Here is a 25,645-nt window from a genome sequence, read left to right on the forward strand (position 1 = left end):
TATCTATTCTCAGTTTGGCCAGAAACATCAGTGCAAAAGCAATCTTCCGCTGATGTAACAATTTCTTGCATGCCTTGAATCAATCCATTTCTCTCTTGTTGAATTATCAAAGTCTGGGAACAAGAAAATGCTGTGGTTCTTCCAAGAAAGCCTTCATTTACTCCTCACCTCATGTAACGCATGATCTTTATCGGATGATCTCAGAAATTTGGCCAGAATTGCTCGGGGGCCTGTCTCCCTCAGCCGATCTCCGAGCCGGGACTCTGTGAGCTCAATCAATTTCCAGCTTTTGGCCTGTTATGTCGAGCAGACTCGGAAATAGCTCGTTTAGGAATTTCAGCATATCTCGACCTTCCTCATGCTCAGGAATTCCAACAATTCGGATGCCGTTTCACCAATTACGATTCATCAAATCCCCAAGTTTGTCCCAAACGCGTTCCGAGTCTATATTGGTCGCTAGCGGATCAGCAGCTAATGCCCTCTGCGATGACTCCAGGTAATCAATCCGTCTCTCGACATCCCAGATTCTTGAAACCAACTTTTTGCCTCCATTGCCTTAATCGAACGATGTATTACAGCAAGATCCTCTATGTCCGCTATGACTTTCGTCAGCATTACAGACATGCTCGCCAGTTGCCACTGAATTTCTCCCGCCGCGTCCCTGGTCTGTGGGTATGTCTGAGTTATCAGCTTGAGCATGTAAGTGTCTTTTAATATCTCTAGAGCCTGAGGATTTTGGAATTCTTTGACATGTTGACTTATTAGAACATGTCAAAGATACAAAAATAATTAAAAACTAGCAAAGTTGCAGAGCTGGTCATTCACACGTCTGACCCTTGCATTGACCCTGAAACAATTTATTATGAGATACACACAAAAACAGAAGAAATCAGGATAGGGGCAACTACTTTTTCACAGCACTGTATGTTTGGGCTTTGATCCAATAACTTTAGTAGAAGGACATTTTTAGCCATCTAGTATTTGATATGATTAATTTTGAGAACTATAGGTCTTCTTGGCATGAGATCTACTTTTTTTTTATAATGCTATTACAGTAATCTACCTTGAGAGGTTCTGCATAAAAGCACATAATTTGAATAAAAATATGCAATATTACTGTTGAATATAGAATTTAGAATAAATAAAATGGAAAACATGGAATTTGGAGAAAAATATAATGGAATTTGGAAAGAAAATAAATAAAATAGAACAGATTTCTTTTTTTTTTTTTAATACATTTTAACAAATTACAACAACAAACTAAACATTCCTTGACAACCACGGTGGCCTAAATAAAATGAAAAAGAAAATACAAAAAATACATAAAACACTATAGTAAAATAAAAAGAGAGAGATAAAAGAAATATATATATCCCCTTTTTTTTAACAACATGGAATAATTAAAAGTTTCACACCAGTCAGTTCACCTTCAATGCCTCAATGTACAGGTGAAACTCGAAAAATTTGAATATCGTGCAAAAGTTCATTAATTGCAGTAATTCAACTTAAAAGGTGAAACTAATATATTATATAGACTCATTACAAGCAAAGTAAGATATTTCAAGCCTTTATTTGATATAATTTTGATGATTATGGCTTACAGCTTATGAAAACCCCATATTCAGAATCTCAGAAAATTAAAATATTGTGAAAAGGTTCAGTATTGTAGGCTCAAAGTGTCACACTCTAATCAGCTAAACACCTGCAAAGGGTTTCTGAGCCTTTAAATGGTCTCTCAGTCTGGTTCAGTTGAATTCACAATCATGGGGAAGACTGCTGACCTGACAGTTGTGCAGAAAACCATCATTGACACCCTCCACAAGGAGGGAAAGCCTCAAAAGGTAATTGCAAAAGAAGTTGGATGTTCTCAAAGTGCTGTATCAAAGCACATTAATAGAAAGTTAAGTGGAAGGGAAAAGTGTGGAAGAAAAAGGTGCACAAGCAGCAGGGATGACCGTAGCCTGGAGAGGATTGTCAGGAAAAGGCCATTCAAATGTGTGGGGGAGCTTCACAAGGAGTGGACTGAGGCTGGAGTTACTGCATCAAGAGCCACCACACACAGACGGGTCCTGGACATGGGCTTCAAATGTCAAACGTCTTACCTGGGCTAAAGAAAAAAAGAACTGGTCTGTTGCTCAGTGGTCCAAAATCCTCTTTTCTGATGAGAGCAAATTTTGCATCTCATTTGGAAACCAAGGTCCCAGAGTCTGGAGGAAGAATGGAGAGGCACACAATCCAAGATGCTTGAAGTCCAGTGTGAAGTTTCCACAGTCTGTGTTGGTTTGGGGAGCCATGTCATCGGCTGGTGTTGGTCCACTGTGCTTTATTAAGTCCAGTGTCAACGCAGCCGTCTACCGGGACATTTTAGAGCACTTCATGCTTCCTTCAGCAGACAAGCTTTATGGAGATGCTGACTTCATTTCCAGCAGGACTTGGCACCTGCCCACACTGCCAAAAGTACCAAAACCTGGTTCAATGACCATGGTATTACTGTGCTTGATTGGCCAGCAAACTCGCCTGACCTGAACCCCATAGAAAATCTATGGGGCATTGCCAAGAGAAAGATGAGAGACATGAGCCAAACAATGCAGAAGAGCTGAAGGCCGCTATTGAAGCATCTTGGTCTTCCATAACACCTCAGCAGTGCCACAGGCTGATAGCATCCATGCCACGCCGCATTGAGGCAGTAATTAATGCAAAAGGGGCCCAAACCAAGTACTGAGTACATATGCATGATTATACTTTTCAGAGGGCCGACATTTCTGTATTTAAAATCCTTTTTTTATTATTGATTTCATGTAATATTCTAATTTTCTGAGATTCTGAATTTGGGGTTTTCATAAGCTGTAAGCCATAATCATCAAAATTATATCAAATAAAGGCTTGAAATATCTTACTTTGCTTGTAATGAGTCTATATAATATATTAGTTTCACCTTTTAAGTTGAATTACTGAAATTAATGAACTTTTCGAGTTTCGAGTTTCACCTGTATATACTAATAGGTGTCCACCTTTGTATGAAAGTGTCCAGTTTCAGTTGGAGTTGGGCAGTCATATGTTCCATTCTATAAATAGATATAAGTTTTTCTCTCCATTGACTCATTTTTGGTGGGTGTGGCTTCATCCAATTAATTGTAATGGTTTTTCGTGCACATAGTAGGAGGACATGCAGAATATATCTCTGGTTTTGACTACAAAAATCTTGGGGTAATCCTTCAAGCAAAAAACACAAGGCAGATCTAGATGTATAATTTTCGTAATCTCATCCTTAACACCTTGCCAAAATGTAACTAATTTTGGACATTCCCAAAATATGTGTGAGTGGTCTCCTACTTTCCCACACTCCCTCCAACATTTCTCTGCTTCTGGATTATCCACAAATTTTTATATCACCTGTGGTGTTCTAAAAAACCTGATTTTCGTTTTCCAGTCAAACTCTTTCCAGTTATGACTGTGGATGCCCTTATGACATCCTGTGCATATGTTTACCCAAGTCTCATCCTCTATATGATCATTCATTTCAAACTCCCACTTTGTTTTAATATGGAACGTATTATCTGTTGAATCAAGCAGTAGTCTGCTGTATATCTGCGACATATGTTTTTTATGTAGTGGGTGTTGTTTCTTTATAGCAATGAAATACTGTTCCACATTAGTTGGGGCTTTTTTAATTATTTTCCTTTCCTTATGATTTGTGATATAGTTTCTTATTTGTAGGTATCTAAAAAAAGCATTTGATGATAACATATTTTTCTTTAAGATCAGAGAAAGAGCGCAATGTATTTCCGTCAAAAAGCTGATCAATCATGGTAAGACACTTCTCCGTCCATCTTTTAAAAATAGCATCCCACCGGGAGGGTAGAAACTCAGGGTTATCTGCTATGGACATAGCCCTTGATAGGGTTGCCACTCCTTTCAGTTTTTTCTAAACTGTTGTCCATACTCTCAGAGTTTGCTTAACCCATATATTTGTTATTTTCATCTTCTTCTGAGATTGAGGTGTCATAAAAGCTAGTATTGATAAAGGGGCATTTGGTACAGAGCTCTATTCTATGTTAACCCATCCTGTTTCAACATCATTATTAATCCATGCCACTATCGATGCTAGCTGGGCAGCCCAATAATAATATCTTAAATTAGGGAGACGCAGCCCTCCTCTGTCTTTTCCTAAAGTCAATGTTTTTAATTTTATTCTGGGTCGTTTATTCTGCCATATGAACTTTGATATGAGTTTTTCTAGCATATTAAATGTAGTTGCAGGAATCCATACTGGGAGGGATTGAAATAAAAAAAGCAATCTAGGCAAAATATTCATTCTTATTGTCTCAATCCTACCAAACAGCGAAAGTGGCAACACTTCCCATCTCCTTTTTAATGGTATTAATTAGCTTATTATAATTTGCCTGATACAACTGTGAAAGTCTAGGTGTAATGGTAACTCCTAAATATTTGAATCCCTGTTTAGACCATCTAAAAGATGTTCTATTGTTTAGTTCTACGGGCCAGACTCCATTGATCATAAGTGTTTCTGATTTGGTTGAATTGATTTTGTATCCAGAAATGGATTCATATATGTCAAGGCAATCAAGGAGAGCTGGTATTGACACTGTTGGATTTTCAATAAACAATAGAATGTCATCTGCATATAAGGCAATCTTGTGATCGTTTCCCCCCTCATCAGTTATTCCTTGTATACACCGATTACATCTTATGTGCTCAGCCAAGGGTTCAATGCTAAATGCAAACAAAACAGGGGACATAGCATCTCCCTGTCTTGTTCCCCTCCCAAGATCAAAAAACTCTGAACAACAGGCGTTCACCCTAACTCTTGATTTAGGATTATGGTAAAACGTTTGTATCCATGCAACAAATGTGTCATGAAAGCCCATGTGTGTCAATGTTTGTTTTAAAAATGTCCAATCCAGTCTATCGAATGCCTTCTCCGCATCTAAACTAAGTAACATGGAGGGGACCTGTCTCTTTCCTGCAATCATCTGTATGTTCAGAGCTCTCCTAACAATGTCAACACCATGACATCCACAAACAAATCCTGTCTGGTCTGGTTTCACTAATTTTCTGATATGTTTTTGGATCCTCTCTGCTAAAATTGAGGTTAAAATGTTTAAATCCTGGCAAAGGAGGCTTATGGGCCTATATGCTGAACACTGAGTGGGGTCTTTCCCGGCTTTATGGATAACTGTGATAACTGCCTCAGCCCATGACTTTGGAGGATCTCCCATCCCTAATGCGTAATTATACATTCGACACAAAATTGGGGTTAATTAATTTATGAAAGCTTTATAAAATTCTCCCGGGAAGCCGTCTACTCCTGCTGACTTGTTGTTTTTGAGTTTGCCAATACTTTTATGAATTTCTTCCTCTGTAATGGGATTAACCATTGCTTCAGACGACTCTTTTGTCAATTTATTTAATTTAACAGAATCCAAATTTTTTTACATTTTTCTTTCCTTGTTTGGCTGTTTATCCCCTTCGTATAGTTTTTTATAGTAGTCTTTAAATGCATCTGCAATTTCTTTAGGTTGTGATGTTATAATACTCGTATTTGGATGTCTAATTTTCGGGACAACTCTACTAGATTGGGCTTTGCGTAATTGGAAAGCAAGCAGCCGACTTGCTCTATTACCAAATTCATAATATTTTCTGCTTGTATACCTTAGAGCACCCTCTGCCTTGTAAGTTAACAGGTCATCTAGTTTCTGTCTATTTTGCTTCAATAGCTCTAGTGATTTTTTATTTCCAGATTTTTTATGTTCACATTCCAACCTTCTTATTTCTTTCTCCAATTCCGATCGCTTAAGTTCCCTTTGCTTTTTTATTTTGGATGTAAGTGCAATAATCTTTCCCCTTACTACTGCTTTGGCTGCATCCCATAGCACAGAGGGCGATACAGATCCATTATCGTTTATTTTAATGTAATCAGCCCATTCCCTCTGTATTTCCTCTTTATTTGCTGCCTCATTCAATATTGAGATATTTAGTCTCCAATATTTAAACTGTTTATATTGCCCTAAATTTAGTTTTAAGACAACAGGGCCATGATCTGAAATAGTAATGGGCTCTGTATTGCACTCCACTACTCTATGCAGCTCAGTTTTTGAAATGCAGAAAAAATCTAGCCTAGAATAGCTCCCATATATTTGTGACATAAATGTTAAGTCTTTTTCTTTTGGGTGGAGATATCTCCAAGTGTCGAACAGCCCCAACTCATTCATCATCCCCAGTGCTGTATTTGTTTTGTGTGATTGGGGTCTCTTTTCTGCTGGCAGCCTGTCCATAAATGGGTTCAAGACACAATTGAAATCTCCACCTATCACTACAATACCCTCCGCTTCATCAGCCACAAGTGAGGAAAGTTTTCTAAAAAAATATGGACAGTCTTCATTTGGAGCATATAGATTCAAAAAAGTTATTTGAATACCCCCAATTGTTCCCACAACCATGATATATCTGCCATCTTTATCCTTAATAGTTTTTTCATCTGTAAAATAGACAGCTTTACTAATAAGAATGGCAAACCCCCTTTTTCTCCCTTTACCATAGGATGCACTGAAAACCTGATCCACCCATTCTCTTTTCAACTTTAAATGTTCTAAGTCTGAGAGATGAGTCTCTTGTAACATGGCAACACCACATTTTAATGTCTTGAACTGATTTAGAATTTTTTTCCTCTTTACTGGGCTACCTATCCCCTTCATGTTGTAACTAACACATGTTAAACTTTCCATAGTTATTAATACATTTTATGCCTTTTTTGTATATTGCCACTTTGGGCTGGTCATAAACCAAAAAACAATCAGTTAGTCTATTAAAATGTACACATAAAGCATCACCGCTGTCAAGGAAGAAAGAACAATGAACTTGAACATCATTTTAAACTTTGCCACATCCAACTGTTTGCACTTGACACAAAGTGGATTTGTCCAAATAAAAATAAAAACGGCAACCAGTTCCCGTTTGAATGTGGGCAGAGAGTTGTGACTCGATCTCTCTGGGGAAAAAGTACACCTTGCGTGTTTGCGACCACGCCATTTAAATGGTTCCCTTGTGGGGGTTGCAGCCCAAAGGGCGAGTGTCATCCACTCAATAAGTCTTATTACTTCCGCGTTTATTGAAAAAAAACAACAAAATTAACCAGTCCTAATGTGGCCACGGCATAAATGCCTATCCCCATACGGACTCTATTATAGCCCTCCCGTTAACAAATTATAGTTCTCACCTCACGTTCACTAGTCACGATGAAGGGAAAGAAAAAAAAATAAAATATCTTGCTTGTATATGTTCATGGAAACAAAACTAAATGATCTGCTCTGAGAAGAAAGCTTTAAGCTCTTTTTCTCTGCAGATCCGGAGAGTAGTCATTATCGAAATAAATTCGTCTGTTATTATACATGACTTGTTTTTGTACCCAGGCCTGACGCAGAATCACTTCTTTTACCAGGAAATCCGTGAATTTTACTACTATTGATCTGGGTGGTTCCGTTTTTTTTGGCTTAGGAGCCAGTGCTCTGTGAGCCCTTTCAATTTTTATGTCGCCATTGATAAGAGAGCATAGAGTTAAAGTGAGTAATTCTTTCATGAACTCAATTGGATTCTTCCCATCCTTGCTGTTTTCAGGCACTTGGTAGATTCTTAAGTTATTTCGTTTCAACCTGTTTTGCAGATCATCGCACCTTGCAGATAGTTCCACCTCTCGTTGCAGCACGTATCGAATCACCCTTCCGTGACACATCACGGAATCCTCGCTGTTGCTAATACGTTCTTCGGCCTCTATGATGCGCATTTCCAACTTTGTTATCTGACCTTTCCATTCTTCGACCGATGTCTCTAATCTTATCAGCGACTCCTTTGTGCCGATGTGCCCCTGTTGGTTTTCCTTTCGCAGTTGTTTAAGTTCACCAACTAACTCCGCCATGGTTACGGAGGAGTCGGAGTTAGCCCGTGTCTGGATAGGGCTCGGAGATTTTTTCCTTTCGTCTCTCTCTCTCAAATTATCGTGTTTTGCCCCAGATTTGGCATGTCTGCTAGACGAACTCATCTTTAGGATGCAAGATGTATTTTATTTGCTGAGTTAAATTTGAAATTTTAGTTGGATTAACAATCAATTCGCGGAGACCACGTTTTCCGATATCTATTCAGTCATGGCGTCACCGGAAGTCCAATAGAACAGATTTCATTGCGGTCTCCAAGTTAGCAGGCAGAAATGCCTCTGTTCATTTAAAAGAACCTGCCTCTTACATTTGCAAAATAATCTTTATTGATCAATTTAATCAATTGACAGCCCTAGTTTTTATTTATGCAATCTTTTATTGAATCATGGCCAAAGTCTCTCAATGTTTCATGTAACCTTACGACAACAAGTAGTTTCTCTTTTTTACAGCATTCAACCATGAAATGTTCGTGACTCTCTGGGTAGGGTTAATGCTTAACATATAATTTCAGACATTTAAACATTTCTAAAGCAGCGTTAGTCTCACACATGTCTACAGAATTTAAGCAAACTGTCATAATCTCTTCCTTATTGATTGCGCAAAGGGTTATTGGCAATATTATAATAATATCAACCCTCTTAGGCTGTTCAATAATGGATAACAACGATGTTAATGTTAATATAGGAATATTAGTGCCATTTTTATAAAATTATGCACTTCTTTTGGGTTGTTATGAATTTTTAGAACTTATTTATCTGTAAATTTCTCAATTAAACCATTCATTAGAGCATATACATCTAAACCAGACATGGGCAACATACGGCCCGCGGGCCAGATCAGGCCCTCCACATGGTTTAATGTGGAGCGTTATGTTTTTTCCTTGGATATTTCAGTTAACATGCATTGGAACCTAATGCATCTCAACAAGCATTTAACATACTCAGGGTTGCCAGATAAGAGACGCAACACCCCAGTTTGAAATTTATACTTGCGCATATTGGAAATAGTCTGTCTAATGTTATACTTATTTTGGGCGATCTGGCAACCATGCACACAAGTATGCTTTTTCTATCTCTCGCTTTCCCCTTTGAACAAATTTAGCGATCTGTAGTGCAATATTCTGCTCAAGGAAAAGTGTTATACGGCTACTGTGTCCATTCTTGAGGCTGCTTGTGATGTTTGGTGCTACTTTGCAGGTAAACCTTCTCAGTGATTAAATTAAATATAAAAGTAGATCTCGGCATTATTGACATGCAAGCAAAAGCAAGCCAGAGACGAATATGTATTTTTTATTTGTGCAATTTTTAAATGTTGAAATCCCTTCACACCTGTATGTTAATCTAACTCTCGCAGTAATCATTTGTCAAAGTCATGCAGCCTGTGTAATTCTGTTGTGTGATGAAAGTCAAACCATCGAGGAGACCTGCATCATGACCCTTTTAGCATGTAATGCCGAGTTAACACTACATGATTTTGCAACACATTCTCACCCCGACTCGTCACGTACGGACGCTTCGGGCAGTTTCGTCACATATTGACGCGCCGGGTATACCTTTGGCATCATTTTTCGACGCGCAGGGCGGTCCCATAGACTTCTATGTATCACCGCGAACCGGAGCGTGTAGCGTTGAAATGTCACGTCTCGGGTAAGTTCACGCCGCGAACGGGTGGAGAGTCGAGACCGCGATAAATAACAATCCAAAGGAATAGGCTGCAACGGCCCTCCAACTGGTTTTTGATGTTTAAAACCCTGGACACGTCGTAAAATTACGCCGTTCTACATATCTCCGAACCGGAGCGTGTAGCGTTGAAATGTCACGTCTCGGGTAAGCTCACGCCGCGAACGGGTCGAGAGTCCAGACCGCGATCAATAAAAATCAAAAGGAATACGCTACAATGGCCCTCCAACTGGTTTTTTATGTTTCGAAACCGGACGCGTCGTAAAACGACGCCAAAGGTACACCCGGCGCGTCAATAAGCGACGCCAAGGGGTCCTGCCCGAGCGTCCGTATGTGACGAGTCGGGGTGTGAGTATGTGTTGGATTTTAAGCCGAATTTTCACTCGCTGACAATTTTGCAGAGATTGCCGATAAAAGCCTGAAATCGTGGGCAAATCGGAGCTCAATCCTGTGAGCAATGTATGAACTATCAAAGACCCGATGTCGGCAAGATATCTAGAATGTTAAATATCTGGACCTGGCTGCGACTTGTACCTGCAACAGAACATCAACTAGCATGGCTGCAGTATCAAGAAACTCCAATTGGACTGAAGAAATGGAGGAATAATTAGTGGAACATTGGCAGGAGCACCAGTGCCTATTTGATGTTTCCTCTGAACTGTACCACAACTGGGTGGAGAGAAGCGTTGGAGAGAAATTGACAATTCTCTTGGACAGTCGGGTAAGCAAATAGGTAGATTTTTCAGTAGGATCTACTTTTTCATATTGTAACAAAATACAATATATGAGGCCTTGAGGCGATATAAAACATACACATCATATTCTGAAATGTATAACATATGATCATGCATTTGTTTTCGTATCTCGTATCACTTCTTGCGTGTACTCTGTTGTGAAACGTAATTTAAAGTCCAGGCAGAGTCATCGGGGATTCGTCAATAGTGAAATGTCTTGTAACAACAACCCCTGTTGTGTAATTTGAAAACACCATGACTTCAGTGACAAGACAGACAGTTTTGTAATATGAACGGTACCACGATCCAACGTCTTTGAAAGTCGTGTAGTGTGTAGGAGCCATAAACGGGTAATGTTTTTGAAAAAAATAAGTAAACTCGCCTGCTTTGCAACAAACATTACAAGTTATATAAATTTCCTTTTTTTTTATTAAAACAGAACCCTGATTTAGAGATTGTTAAATTGAATAATAAATTAATAGGGAAGTAGAGATGATAAAATACATTTATAAGCTCAGCCTTTATTCCGTTTTTTAATGCCTGATGGAAAAGTATCTACCTTTGTAGAGCAAAACTTTAGGCAATTGCAGAATAGTCCCATTAGTCACAGACACACTTCAGAAAATTGAGTACACAACTATTTCTGGGCTTAAAAGATACAAAATCCAAATCAATGCAGAACATTGTATCTCAAAAGGAATACAATGTGGCCCCCTATGCACTACTTAAAGCCGGGTGTGGCCCCTTTACCAAAATAGTTGCCCACCCCTGATCTAAACAAATTTATGTTAACTTCACTTCAGTAAAAACCCACACCTCTATACATTGAAACATGAAGAAAATATAAGAATGTGTCATGTGTGCCACCAGATTGCTGATGTCTGGTGAAAAAGGAACAATTACATGACTTGAAAATCATGTTATAACAATAATAACCAGTATGTGGCTGCAGAGACTTTGAGGTCTGGTTGCCTAATGCAGGTTATTTATTGTGGTAAAATAAATTTTAAATAAAACTGTCTGTAAAGTGCATGTAAAAACAAAGGAAAACTGTGGTTGGTTGCATTATATTGAAGCGGACAAATGTCTGGCTATGTAAGACTAACAAGTCTATATAGTCACGTTTCCATCAAAGTTACAAATTTAATTTATGCAGTGCATTGCTAAAATAATTTGCGAAAAAAGCAGCGTTTAGCCCATGTGTTCTAGAAAACAAAATCTTCACTTCCAGGAATATAAGGATATTTGCCAAAATGTATGATATTGGTCCACTGGTTATTCTTTTATGAAACATTTATTCAATCACATGACTTTTTGAGGCAAACTCATGTACATTTTTTGATGCACATTCATTCAGTAAATGTGTTTCCATTGTAATTTATGCACGTCTTTGCATGGAACCAAAATGTGTTTCCATTCAGCATTTCTTTAGCAATATAAAACATTGCATAAAAATACTTGGATGTAAACCCATCTTTAGGCTTGGAAACCCTTAAATTGTATTCTGTTAAAAAGAATAGAATAGAAATATATGTAGCTCTGCTAGTTTATTATGAAAGAGTGAGCAGCTGTGCTTTTAGGAGCTTTCAATTGTGGAGACCCATTCGAGGCTGGACTCTGTAACTTGAAACCAAGGGAGGGGAAACAGAGGGGAGAGAGAGAGAGAGAGAGAGAGAGAGAGAGAGAGAGAGAGAGAGAAGAGAATGTGAGAAAGACTTTCTCTTTGAGTTTAGTGATTTTAAAGAGAGGAAGATGAGAAGACAGGCTCTGCTGACAGTTTACAGGGCTGAAGAAATAAAAGAGGACTGAGACACCGAGAGACATTGAGGGAGTCTGTCAGTGGGAGAAAGAGCAAGGGTGAGAGAGAGAAAGAGAGAGAGAGAAAATGGGTGAGGAGGGAGGGAAGTCAAAGGAGAAGTGATGTCAAAGCAACTGAGCTCAGTGAGTAAACAGAGCTTGAGACTACAGCATGTGTTTATCTGGAAAGCTGCAGGGGCACAGGCAGTGCACATCGCCCCGCAGCTCACAGCCCTGCATCACCCACCTCATCATCTTCCTCTTGCTGGCCCAGGGGACAGCCTGGCCATATGGTGAGTCTGAATCATGTCTGCTTTCACAGAGTTTCCTGCTTTTGTTTTCACAGAGTCAGTATCAAGTGATCTGTCTGGCTCTCTGTCTATCTTTGTTTAATTTGTTGTCTTGATTCAGTGATATTCATTTGAATATAAAGTATCATTAAATACAACAAAACTGCTCTCAGATCATAAAAATGTTCAGTGGGTGGCAAAGGAAATACCAGGTTCTTCAGACTCAGAGCAAGCAAATAAAGTAACACAGAGAGCATCATGACCATCCTGCCAAATTGGTCTCGAGGACTTACAGTTTTTGATGCCCAAACATGTATGGCAAATAATAAGAAGAAGAAGAACGTTCAGTGCTTGGACCCCTTATAACTGCTTACTGTGAGTGAACTGAGGCAATGAATTTGAGAGACAGTACATAATGACTGTCAATCAGGGGATTTTCCTGCCCAATTTCTTCAGAAATCTCAGCAGAGATGCATGATGTGAGTGTTTCTGGATTAGATACAAACATATATTTGCCAATAGGTGATAAGCAATGAGATATAAAGGCAGAGGTCAAACAAGGAAAAAAGTGTGTAATTTCCATCCCCCTCCCACCCCAGAGAGGAAAGTCACATTTTGGAAACTAATATTAGTTCATTTAAAAGTTATGCCTTACCTCATGTGTAGTTACACCAGCCCAACTCTAGCAAAGAATACATGGCCAATTTGTAGAGTGCTTGTGGAGCCCACGTTCAGAAAACACATTCTTTAACACAGGCTAGTTAAGGCATTAAAGACATCCAAATTGGTCTGTGGTTTTCTAAAAGTGTGGATAAAGGAATATTTAGAGCTTCGTAGTGGTTATTCCGAGACCCAGAGGATTGTCATTTTCCATTACTGCTAAATCATTCAGGACTGTGGAATATCCGACAGATGCACTAAAGTGTGAAGCTTTGGAATCTTTTAATGCAATCTTTAAGCCTTACATGTTGAAATTTGCTAAGAAAATTACTAGTAATATTGTTAGCAAAATATACTGCTCAGTGCTCAGCCTGTTGTGAATCTGGACATCAGGATCTAGTTACAGTCACAGATGACTGTTAACCCCTGAAGGACTCAAGTGAACTTTCAAGACAGAGTGAGTTTGCTTTTATATGAAGTACTTTTCTCTGCGTCAACTTCAAAGAGGAAGGCCCCTTTTAAAGGCAACCCAGGCACAGTTGCTCCTTGAGACAAGTGAAACTCAATGGGTGTGGTGTAGAAGTGTAGTGGTTAAGACACAGGCATGTTAACCAGTGGCTTCTTTGATTCCTACAAGAAGCAAGTCATCACCATTGCATCCTTGAGCAAAGCACTCAACCCCAAGATACTCCAGGGGACTGAACCTGTAAAACATTCATGGCACTTGTCTGTGGTGTCCTTGTGTGAAAGTGAAGACAAAACAAACTCTACTGACCATTGTGGTGATTAAATATATATTGTAGACCTCCCATGACATAATGAATAAACAGTTACCCCAATCCCACTGTGGATGTATTTTAAAAAGCTTTTTACTGTACTGCTTTTCTTATGGTAAGGTATGCAGTCTGCTTAAATACAGTTTACCAAACTTTGCAGTGACTAATGCTCATTAGAGATGTCATATACCGTCCAATACTGTGCTCATGTACTTGTACTAATACTGGGAAAAATGCTCATATTCCAAGAACCGATACCATATTTAAAGACGTCAAATGTCTTTAAATAAACATTCAGCGCACAAATGAAAATCACGATATGTCCTAGTGCAGGGGTGCTTACACTTCTATGGAATGAGATCTGCTTATGTCATTATAACAAGGTCAACCATACAAAACATACACATAGTCAACAGTGAGATTTGCCAAATCTCTACACAGATTTTGATACCTCAACAAATAATAATATTTATGTTTCAATTATGTAAGCATTGTTTAAAGTTCTCAAGTAATTATGCAAGACAAATCAACAGTCTGTAATCAAATAAGAATAATGAAACAAATGAATAAAATAATAAAATAAGTAAATACAAACAAAAGCAAATAAACAACAAAACCATTTGAATTAGGAAAACTGCTCTTTTTACAGCTTTTAAAAAAAGTTACATTTACACTTTAAGTTCGACTTTTGATACAAATCGGATTTTTGTCCCACTGTTATCAGAATGAGCCTTATTGCCAAGTATGCTTACATAGTGTCACGATCCCCCTGTTTCACTTGTCTACTGTCATAAACTACACTTCCCATAATTCCCTGCCCTCATCACTGCCCATGCACTTCATTGTTCTCACCTGCATGTCATTTAGTCATTATTGTGCTTGTGTATTTAAACCCTGTTTGTTCTCCAGTCATGGTCGGTAGTTGAATGTAGATGTTTGGATTTGTTTGTTCTTGTGTAATGTTACCTTGCCCTCCGTGGATGTTTCTCCAGTCTGTTTACTCTTTTGATGTTTTTCGTGTTTTCGTTTTGTTTTCCCATCGTGGACGTTTCATTTGTTCCAGCCTTGTTTGTCTTTATCTTTTCAATAAAAACCGCATTTAGACCCTCACCCCTCTTCTGCCTTCACCTGCCTTCGTAACAGAACGACCGACCAATAATGGATCTAGCGGTGCAACAGGCAAATTATAAACTGCTCTGCCTCATGCAAAAGGACCGCCCAGTTGAGGATCACATTCACGACTTCCTGGAGCTGGCGAAGGTAGCGGCCTTCCCGGAATACTCCCTGGTGGTATTCTTCAGGGCAAATCTGAACAGTTCACTCAAGGAGCGGTTGCCACCTGCGACTCGCCGCTGGACTATCCTTGAATTCGTGTAGGAGACTCTACTAGTCTGCGGCTCGCCGTTCACTGTGGGCGTAGTTGAAGAGGGCCCTACCTCTCCTCCCACAGTGTTCACCCCCAGTCTTCCATGGCTCGTCCCTCCATGCCTGCCATGGCCAGTGAGCCAACGCCCACGCCTGCCTCGGCCAAAGAGCCAGCGTTGCCAGCTTCATCTGCCCGGAGGAGGAGGAGGAGGAGAAGAGGAAAGGCTTCTGTTCCCAAGTCTCCGCCTGCCACGGTCAGCGAGCCAGAGCCCACACCTGCCACGGTCAGCGAGCCAGAGCCCACACCTGCCACGGTCAGCGAGCCAGAGCCTACACCTGCCACGGTCAGAGAGCCAGCGCCTGTAGCCTCGACCGTACCAGTGCCAGTGCCTGTAGCCTCGACCGTCCCAGAGCCAGCGCATCTCGAGCCTCCCAGGGCTCCGCCTCCCTAGCCTCCCAGGGCTCCGCCTCTCGAGCCTCTCCGCCTCCTGAGCCTTCCATGACTCCACCTTCCACGGCTCGGCACCCAGAACTCTCCCAGACTCCACCTACCACGGCCCTGTCTCCGGAACCTACTACGACTCTGCCTCCTGAGCCTTCCGTGGCTCTGCCACCTGAGTCTTCCAAGGCTCCGCCCTCCATGGCTCCGCCACCTGAAACTTCCATGGCTCTGCCTACTATGACCATCAGAAATAATTGTAGAATAAAATGGTATTGATTATACTTGATTAATGTATACTTAACTTGATAAAAATACACCACATATACCCCCTCTGTGACTTTCAGACCTTCACATATTTAAGCATGCGCGTGCAACTGGTTCAGCCTTGTTTTTGGTTGTCACAGTTATGTAGAGTGTATCAAACAAAATATTCATCATAATTTTAAGAGTTCTTGCTGGTAGTGTAGATGTCTTCAACCCAGATACTTTGCGCATCGTAGAGGGTCACCCTTTGGTGTTAGCTAGAGGTTAGCTAGCACTTACACCCAGGGCGTGGTTCTTCATATCTTCTTATATATTCATTGGAGGAATCAATTTCCTCCCAATTTGGTCTTTCTGTCCATCCAGAGTAGTTGCCATTGCATTGGGCCATTTACATTGATCAATGTCATCTGCTTCACTGTTGCTCGAATCATGAATGATTTTACCAATGGTAACACACAACAGAATATTATTCCATCCACAATGTTGTTATTCCAAATATTATATTAATTTTAGCTAATTGTGCACCCCATTTCTTAAGCAATCTATTTAAATTGCTATAAACAAATCAAGCTATATACATTTTTTGTCACCACCATGTTTTCTTTTTTCCATTCTTCGTTATTATTAAAATGTACATGAGTTCAATAAAAGCACTTGCATACAAAGAAGTTCGTTGCACTTCTTTGTATGCAACGGTTCTCAAAACTTTACCCCAAAATCAATCTATAATTTATCTTCTACACAGGGTGTGATCCCCTAATAACACATTGATAGAATGCTTGGTATTCATCGCTGTGATAAATTATTTTAATCAAGCAGTCGGGTTGAGTGGCACTCACAACTTCGGGCAGGTACTTGTAGACCTCCCTTTTGATGCTTCTAGCCTAAAAGCATCCATCCACTTCCTTAAACCCATTTCACCCTTCTTGGGCATGTTTTTAGGGCGTTGAAACCCTGTCTTAGGTTGCTCTCATTTTGCAATTGGAGAGACTTTACCAGTCATTGGGTCCTCACCTCTTGTCACTGGAGAATTTTACCCATCATTGGGTCATCATCGCTTGTCTCTGGTCTCAATACCGCTCAGTCCTATTATCCAATATTTAATAATCTGGTATCAGTAAACAGACATTTCTTTTGTTTCAGGAAGTATCACCTGAGAACCATCACAGCCAATGGAACTGCTTAAACATGGAGACAATTCATAATATGGTTAAATTTACAAAGCGTTATTCAATGTTCAACAATCTCTTGAAATTGTCCAAATTAAAAGTAAAATGCAACAACTGAACTCATTTACAGTTCACTAATTTCCATTCAAGTTGTTATGTTTTCTCCTGTAGCAAATGTCACAAAAGACCTTGTCTCTTGGTGAAGACTAACCATCAGAACAAAACAAAATACAGGGTAGCCTCTGTCAGGCTACTGTATGCCTCTAAAATTGTATTTTCATGGATTTAAATCAAAATAGAATGGAAGCACAGCGTTGTTCTAGCAGGAAGACTAGCAGCTGTACATCTTCACATCATTAGCTGGGTAATTCCTAGCCAATCGCATGTAAGCCATTGCTTTATAAGTCTGCTCACAATCTATCACATTGCTGTTTCAGTTTGCTAACACGGCAAATCGACACGTTTCAACCTCTCCAGGCCACAGGAGAACCAGTGCACAGAACATCTCTGGAAGCCCGCCTTCCCTTTCCAACGACATCATCACTTCATCTCAACTTCTGCCAACAACAAACCCATGGGGAGTAAAAAACCAGCAAACCTTATCTTCACCCATATCTCATTCATTTAGGAGATCTCTCTCAATCGGATTGCACGACCCGGCACGGAAGGAGCGTGCTGCACACCAAGTCTCTTAAATCATCGGCTCAGGCAGCAGCTGGTTTCCATCAGAAAGTCATTTTCATATCCATCAAACGCCTTCAGATTTAGTCATGGTTCTAGGCCTTCCGTTGCCATGCTGCCTGTTCATTGTAAAGTGGCAATGCTGTCTGTTCATCATAACGCATCCGCATCAATATCAAAAGCCAGTATTTCATGTCAACTGCGCATTCACTCTCATAGTAATGGCAGGCAATCTCGCAATCTCATGATGGCAACTCGGTCAAGGTTCATTCACATGCCATTCACCATGCGCATGTCCAAGCATTCCCCATCGGGGAATTAAGATAATAATTCAGCCATATCATCATGTAAAGTCAGTGTTTATTGTATGGGGGTCCCATTACTCCATTCAGTAAGATATCCCCGTTTTGCTGGCCGCCTTCGCCCAAATTACGTAAAGGGTCCTTTCCAATACAATTTAACATCCCTATGCCCTACTTACTAGGAAAGACCAAGCCCATGATGTGGGCATTCCGAGGGAGCATGGCATCACAGTTTAACCAGTCGATGTGCGCCCCCCTTTTTCAGTACAAACCATGAAAATGACATACCTGAACTTAAATGGTTGTATTTACTGGACCCTTTGGAGTATGGACACAGTTGTAGTATCATTTGAAAGACACTTTGGGATTTATTTCCCAACTTTCAGAATTAATATACAGTATGTTGTTATTTTTTTAATTTGGAGAACTATGAATTTATAGTAATGGAAATATTTTGTGCTGAACATGTTTTTATACAAACAAATTGCTGTTTCTGGAGGATTGCAATCACGCAACAGAGATCGGATATCAAGGTTGAACCCTCAGACCTTTGAAAAGATGTACAATTGGTTCACATTAATTATATAGATGGTAAATTATATATTAAAGTAAGCAGAGTGACGTCACTCCCGAGTGTGAACAAATGCGTATCAACAGGTTAATATAGCTTTCACCAAAGCCTTGTGTAAGGGCATGGTGAAATAAACAACTTATTTTGTTCGACACAACATTTCGAGAGATATTCACCGAGCGCCTCCAAGGGCGCATTAATGCCGATCCATAAACGCAGCATTTTCTTACTCTATACGTACTTCCACGTTCTCATCGCAAGCACGACAACGCACTTCTGACACCGGGGATCTTCAAGCATTCGGGGCTTTATCCATGTTCCTAACAGTCATGTCAGCCCAATTACATTACTTTTAAGCATCAAAGCATCTCAATATGAGCTGTTCCCTTTTAATGCACATGGTCAGGGACGTTACATTTTAGTAGCAGGTAAGTAGGTCTGTCAATCACTGGATAAATCCTGTGCTGAGTCACGCTCATTAATATAATCTGTTACCATTGAAGGAGACCTAATAAGTCCCAGACGTCTCCAGAATGTGTCTGCAAAGTCTCAGCTCAAAATACCCCATGGATCATTTACTATACCCTGTTATAAATGTATCTTTAGGGTGGAATCAAAACAAGCTGATTCTGTGCATGTCTCTTTAAAGGCAAATGAGCTGCCGCTCCTCGCCCCCTTTCTGGAAGAGAGCCGTGCCATTTCAGCCCCTGCTTAAGACACTACAGCAGCAACAAATCAGAACCAATATGATTGACAGCGTAAATACCGGAGTTCAGCCATATACGTATGAATATATATGTAATATATATAGATAGAGAATATATATTTATATAATATATACAGAATATTTATATCTGGTCTCCACGAATGCAGTCAGAGACAATGGTAACCTTAGCGCATTAGCCATGGAATCAGCTATCAAGCACATTCGGAAAGGAGATTTGCTAATATTCACAAAATATAAAGCAAGATACTTGCATATTCAGGATGTAAAGCTGAGACTCGAACAGTTGGTACTGATCCATGCTTGATAATCACATTTTGAAGACCCAGATTTATATTGACACATATGTGACCCGTCACGGAAACCAGTGACACAAGTCGGCAGCACAACTTGTGAGCAAAATGAGAAACAAGTGTTTTTTTCCAAAATTGGTGATTTCCGCTTTTTTGCAGAATCTGTTAGTTGAGATCATGAAGAAGCCTCTCCATGTTTGAGATAACAGTATTGGTATATTTAAAAGCGTACATTTTGAGGTTGAAATCGGCTTGTTTTTCGGAGATTCTAGCATGCAGTAGGGGCGTGTCATTGTCTGTGTGTATTTCCGTACTGAATAGCCGCCGGCGCTTTTGCCCCCGCCTCCCTAACAGCGTGGCTACTTATTATGCAGCTCTAGCCGGCTCTATCTGATATCAAAATTCAATGAAGATGGATGCCGCAAAAGAATGTCGCGAGACGAGCTGAACCGTGGCGTTACAACGAAAATGTTTTGAAGTACTTCTTCGACAAGCCGGATGCTTATGAACAAGCGTTCACTGATTCTGAAGACGATCTGAGCGACGATGAAAGTGGCATGATAAGACTGAATAATATCCCTAATCTACAACTGAGCGAAGATGAAGACGAGGAAGAATGTATCGGACTGGCGTCATGCGAATTATTGGACATTTAGAGGCAAACAGATGCACAGTGCAAACTTCGGAGATGGTTACATCCACAAAGAAGACCCCGACAAAGAGAAAGTGTGCCCGAACGACTTATTTCATTGGAGGCAACGAGATCTGCAAGAATACTTTTCTGTTTCTTATGGGGTGAGTTTCCATAAACATCAAAGTTTGTCGCTTTTTTGTTCATTCTAAGAACACGTACACGTTATCTCATGTTTAGTCCATGTTTACAGGGGAGCTTTACAGGGGTATGGCTTATCTAAATGAGATGTAAATGAGCCCTATTGTCACTCCCAGCAGCAGAGAGAGGTGAGAACTGCACAATCTTTTGAGGCCGTTTTCTCCCCTTTTAGCTTTTTTGAGTGCCTACCTTCAAATGGCCACAACTTCTCCAAATATTTTCAGATTTCCATGTGTTACAAATCGTTGGAAAGCTTGGAGACTACACTTTCAGAATCTGTGAATAACTCAAAATGCCCCAAAACCGACTTGTGTCCCTACTTTCCGTGATCGGTCACATATTCACAAAGCAGTCCAGTGTAAAATGATTTGCACAAACATACACACATTTTGTATGTTTTGGGGCACATTTCCTTCAAAAACAAAACTGTCCACTGCGGCTCTGATGCTGGGAGTACATGAGACTCCCATGTTCACTTTTACAGCCAACAACAAAACTCTTACGAAGCGGAGACATGATTCTTCTCACTCTATTTGCTCAAGCTCGAGGAAGGAAGAAAGGGAGAAAAAAAAAAAAGGGCCACATCTCTCGAATTTCTAGGCATCACGTTCCATTCTCTAAACACGCAAGCTTCCTGCCTAAAGAAACATGACAGGATCAGGTCTATTTACACGTCATTCTCTGGTCAGTTTGGGCCACCTCAATTTTGCCATTCTTATCATTCCTCAAGGCCACTCCTTCGTTTCCTGCCTCCCCACACTAGCTCATTCCGTAGACAACCTCTCCAATCGACGATGGCTGCCGCGAATCTCCGGATGACATGTGCCTATTCATGGACGCGGCTCCCTCCACAGGACTCGGGGTTACTTTCTAGGATGATGGTTCACAGGAAAATGGACAGAATTATACTTTTTCAATATAGCTTCCTACGCTCCATCCACTCTCTTCGAAATTAATCCCATCCTTAGGTAATTTCGTCATTTAATGTATTTAATACATTTTCTTGATCTGCAATCCCTGTCTCGATGAGGCTCAGCTGAGGGAAGAAAGATATGACACAGAGACTCAAGCTATCAAATCCTTCCACGTTTATTCATATAGCACTTCATTATATGGTCCAGCAAAACAACATTCCACTATACCCTCCAATGAAATGGTTCTTTATCCTATATGGGTAACATATATGATTGAGTACAGGAATGGGATATACATTCCCAGAGCAGCTGCATTTCATGATGCTACAGCAAGCTACATCAACAAGAGAAGTTTAAAAGAGGCCTTTATTATTCCACACCCACCGTCACGGCCAGCGTCATATGGGTTTCCTTCAGACACGCAAACGCTTCATGTGACAATTCTGCAGTCATTACTATACATCAATAAAGGCTGGTCCCCCTCGAACCATCAAGTTCCTTAAGAGACGTCTGACATGGCAGAGCATTTCCTGCAACTTCATTATCCCAGCCAGACACATCCCTGGGTTTTCAATGTAATCTCTGTCTCCCTCCCTCGTTTCGCAGGAGTTCCACAGACCAGCTCCTACTGGCACCCTTCGAGGTATACTGGAATCCACAATGAAGATGCTTGGCCGCCGATCTTCCCGATCATACCTGAAATGGTCAACCTAACCCAAATCATCAAACAAGCTCAACTCTCCATCAGCCATAAGCTCTCATGCATATCTGGTTGTGGTTGGTGGCTCTCTCCCAGCATATCCGATTCAACTCAAGCACGCCCACTGTTCGCAAGGATAGCGCATAACTATGTCTACCCCCCTTGCCAGGGCTTCCATAATCTCAACATGATTCCTTTGCATGGGTATTGCACAAGCCAGCCGGTGGAAAGCTGGCACCATAATGGGATATCCTTCAACAGGGTATTGCACGACAACATCGTCATTATCGTATGGCTTTACGCACGTTGCCCACCTCTCAGCAAAGATGCCAAACAACTCTTCCCTCGTCGGAGGGTTCTCATAATCAAATGGTGTATCTTTCAAAGAAGGGACCGCACACAACATTGCCATTATCGTATGGCTTTACACACGTTGTCCACCTTCGGCAAAGATACCTCAAACATATCTTCCCTCGTCGGAGGGTTTTCATATCAAATGTCATCTTTCAACGAAGGGACTGCAAGCAACGTTGCAATTATTGTATGGCTTTACGCACGTTGCCCACCTTCGGCAAAGATAGGCCTACCTCAAAACAACTCTTCCCTCGTCGGAGGGTAATCATATCAAATGTCTTTCAACGAAGGGACTGCACGCAACGTTGCCATTATCGTATGGATTTATACACGTTGTCCACCTTTGGCAAAGATGCCTCAAACAACTCTTCCCTCGTCGGAGCGTGTTCATATCAAATGTCTTTCAACGAAGGGACTGCACACAATGTTGCCATTATCGTATGGCTTTACACACATTGTCCACCTTCGGCAAAGATACCTCAAACAACTCTTCCCTCGTCGGAGGGTTTTCATATCAAATGTCGTCTTTCAACAAAGATACTGCACAGCAACGCCAGCCTAATGTAGGGCCGCATATCACGCTGCTCACCATAGGCAGATTCTGCACAACTAGGGGCCTAGACGGAGAGCCCAAAATCACACCCAAAAAAAAAAAAAAAACTTTCCTATTGCAAAGGCTTCACACAACCATACCAGAGATATCGCAAATTTCATGTCAATTCTGATGCTCACATCTCTTATTTTCTCCTTCTCCAGAATGAACGCCTAACACAAGACCTGGTTCGTACCAAACCGGATCATCTCTTTTGGGGGTAGTATACTACTTTCTCTCTTTTTGGGGGTAGGCTCCTCGCCCCTGCCTCCTATCTCCGGCAGGACATGACGGTTCCAGGTACAACTCCCTCGGACCACCGGACGGGGCCTACGCCAAACAGAGAGACATTACTTTCTGTTTTACATTTATCAAATAAATGGCATCTTAAACTTCACTCAAGCCTGCGTTTCTTCCCAATAGAAAATAGCTTACTAGAAATAGACACTTAATTAATTCCTTGTAGCACTCATTAATCTTTTTCTTTAAAGTGAGAGTACTCTGGAAAATTTAGGGAAGTAACCAATCCAATATGTAACTCTTACTTTGCCATTACATTTTAATATTTAACCTTCACATCAACAAATTAGCGGTTAGATGCTGGATTTAGACCCTCAGAACAATTTGGACATAGGTATTGATCCCATGGATGGCAGTTGGAGAATCAAAAATCCAATTAGTTATATAAGACTGAAATCAACTTATCCAGAGAAATATAATCCACATTTGAAACGTCAATTCAGTATTGATTACCAGCATTCATAATAGTAGGAAGGCCAATCATATAACAGCACACATACTGTATTTCTCAGTCTTTTTTTCTTTTCTCCGGATTTTCTCCTGCAATATAAGCATCTTCAATAAATCATCTGGCCCAGCAATCTGCGATGGTGAGAGACTGGTTCCAGAATGAGTTATTGAAACGACTTAAGAGAAACAACAGAAAGAGTAAAACATAGTTAGTATCAACGGCACACACAGAATAGACACATGAACATGAAGTTATTTATAATATTCAATTTAATCTTAATGTTTCTCCATGAGTTTCACCTAGTACCAATTACCAGTTTTTCCTTTAGCATTATCAATATTTTTACAATCAAATACACCACATTTTGGGACTTTAAGTTTAATCTGGCATGATTGGTCACAGAACAAACCCAAGAAAAAACTTCTCAAAGCAAATTTGAAAAGTAGAGAACATGAAATTATCTAAATCATTCTTAAATGTATTTTCTTTAATTCTAGTCTCAGTGGCAGCTCTCAGTGTACGAATGATCAACCAATGCCTACACTGTATATATAAAACAAGAAATAAAAGAAAAATATCTAATCTTAAAAGAATCTGCTATCTATCTTTTCTAAATTCGGGGTGCCCCTTTGTTTGAGTGGAGACATCAAGAGAGACAAGATTTTTTAGTACAGGGTATAACCCCTCCTGCTCACTCTCCTTACAGAGTGCAGGATCTTTTTCTATTCAGGACCTTGCCATTTTACCCTCCCCTGCATCCCTCAGTATTTTCTGGCCTGTCTCATATTTCTCAGTGAATTTTATCCTTCCTGGACATTGGTAGCTCTTTCTTTGTTCTTTTTATTTTTTCCTGTTTTTAGTTTTTACTCTTATATTTTTATTTATCATTTTTTTTTATCAAAAATGTCTAAAAAAATTTCCTTATCTTCTTCTATAACATGCACTTTAAATATATAAATTATTATACCCCATACATGCATAAATTTCCTATATGTTTGTCAATTTACTTTTAGGATCAGTCTGTAACGCTTGAGCAGAGAGGCAGACGAGGAGATGCGGATCCAAATGCAGTTAATAATTTATTAAATAAACAAGTAAACACAAAAGGAACAACCCTCAATGGGGAAATAAAACTGAAAACTAAACACGATGAACACAGAACTCAGGCAGGGAACACATACCAGGCTAACAACATACCTCCATTAACAAACAACGACTGACAGAGACTGAACAAACAGACAGGGTTTAAATACATAAATGTGGGACAAAGGGGCCAATGAACAAACAGGACTCAAACAAGATAACAAGGAGATTAACAGAAACCAAAGGCAAATTAACAAGGGCAGGTGAAAACAATGAACAGTGAACATGAGGGAAAACAAGACTGTGGAGCTACAAAAGGGACAAAAATGGTAAACAAAAGGGCAACAGTGGAACAAGACAGGGTATACATAAAAGAGCCCCCCCCCCTCAAAGGATCGGCTTCCAGACGATCCTAAAAACCCAAGACAAAAGACAGAAAACCCACAGAGAACAAAATGATGGCACCGGGGGCAGACAGACAGACCAGGGGGGGCACAAGAACAAGGAGGCAGTCCAAGGGGCACAGAGGGCAGGCAGGAAGTCCAAGGGGGCACAAAGGGCAGGCAGGAAGTCCAAGGGGGGCCACGAGGGGAAATGAGACAGTCCACGGGGGCACAAAGGGAGATGAGACAGTCCATGGGGGCACAAGGGGCAATTAGGCAGTCCACGGGGGCACAAAGGGACAGGTTTAGGAGGCCGGGGTGGTATTGACCGGGCAGGGAC

General features: G+C 40.4%; 1 protein-coding gene across 3 annotated transcripts in view; it reads left to right on the forward strand.

Annotated features, from left to right (window-relative positions):
• Positions 1–12,127: 12,127 nt before the first annotated feature.
• Positions 12,128–25,645, forward strand: part of pamr1b (peptidase domain containing associated with muscle regeneration 1b) — a 98,312-nt gene continuing 84,794 nt past the window's right edge. Inside the window, exon 1 of one of the 3 annotated variants that reach the window (XM_052122762.1) lies at positions 12,128–12,452. In XM_052122762.1, coding sequence (XP_051978722.1) covers positions 12,332–12,452 — 121 coding nt within the window. In that variant the 5' untranslated portion in view covers positions 12,128–12,331. The remainder of the gene's footprint in view (positions 12,453–25,645) is intronic. The other 2 variants (XM_052122763.1, XM_052122761.1) reach the window with 2 other exon arrangements.

The sequence above is a fragment of the Xyrauchen texanus genome, chromosome 49 (assembly GCF_025860055.1).
Source record: "Xyrauchen texanus isolate HMW12.3.18 chromosome 49, RBS_HiC_50CHRs, whole genome shotgun sequence".
Taxonomy (NCBI): domain Eukaryota; kingdom Metazoa; phylum Chordata; class Actinopteri; order Cypriniformes; family Catostomidae; genus Xyrauchen; species Xyrauchen texanus.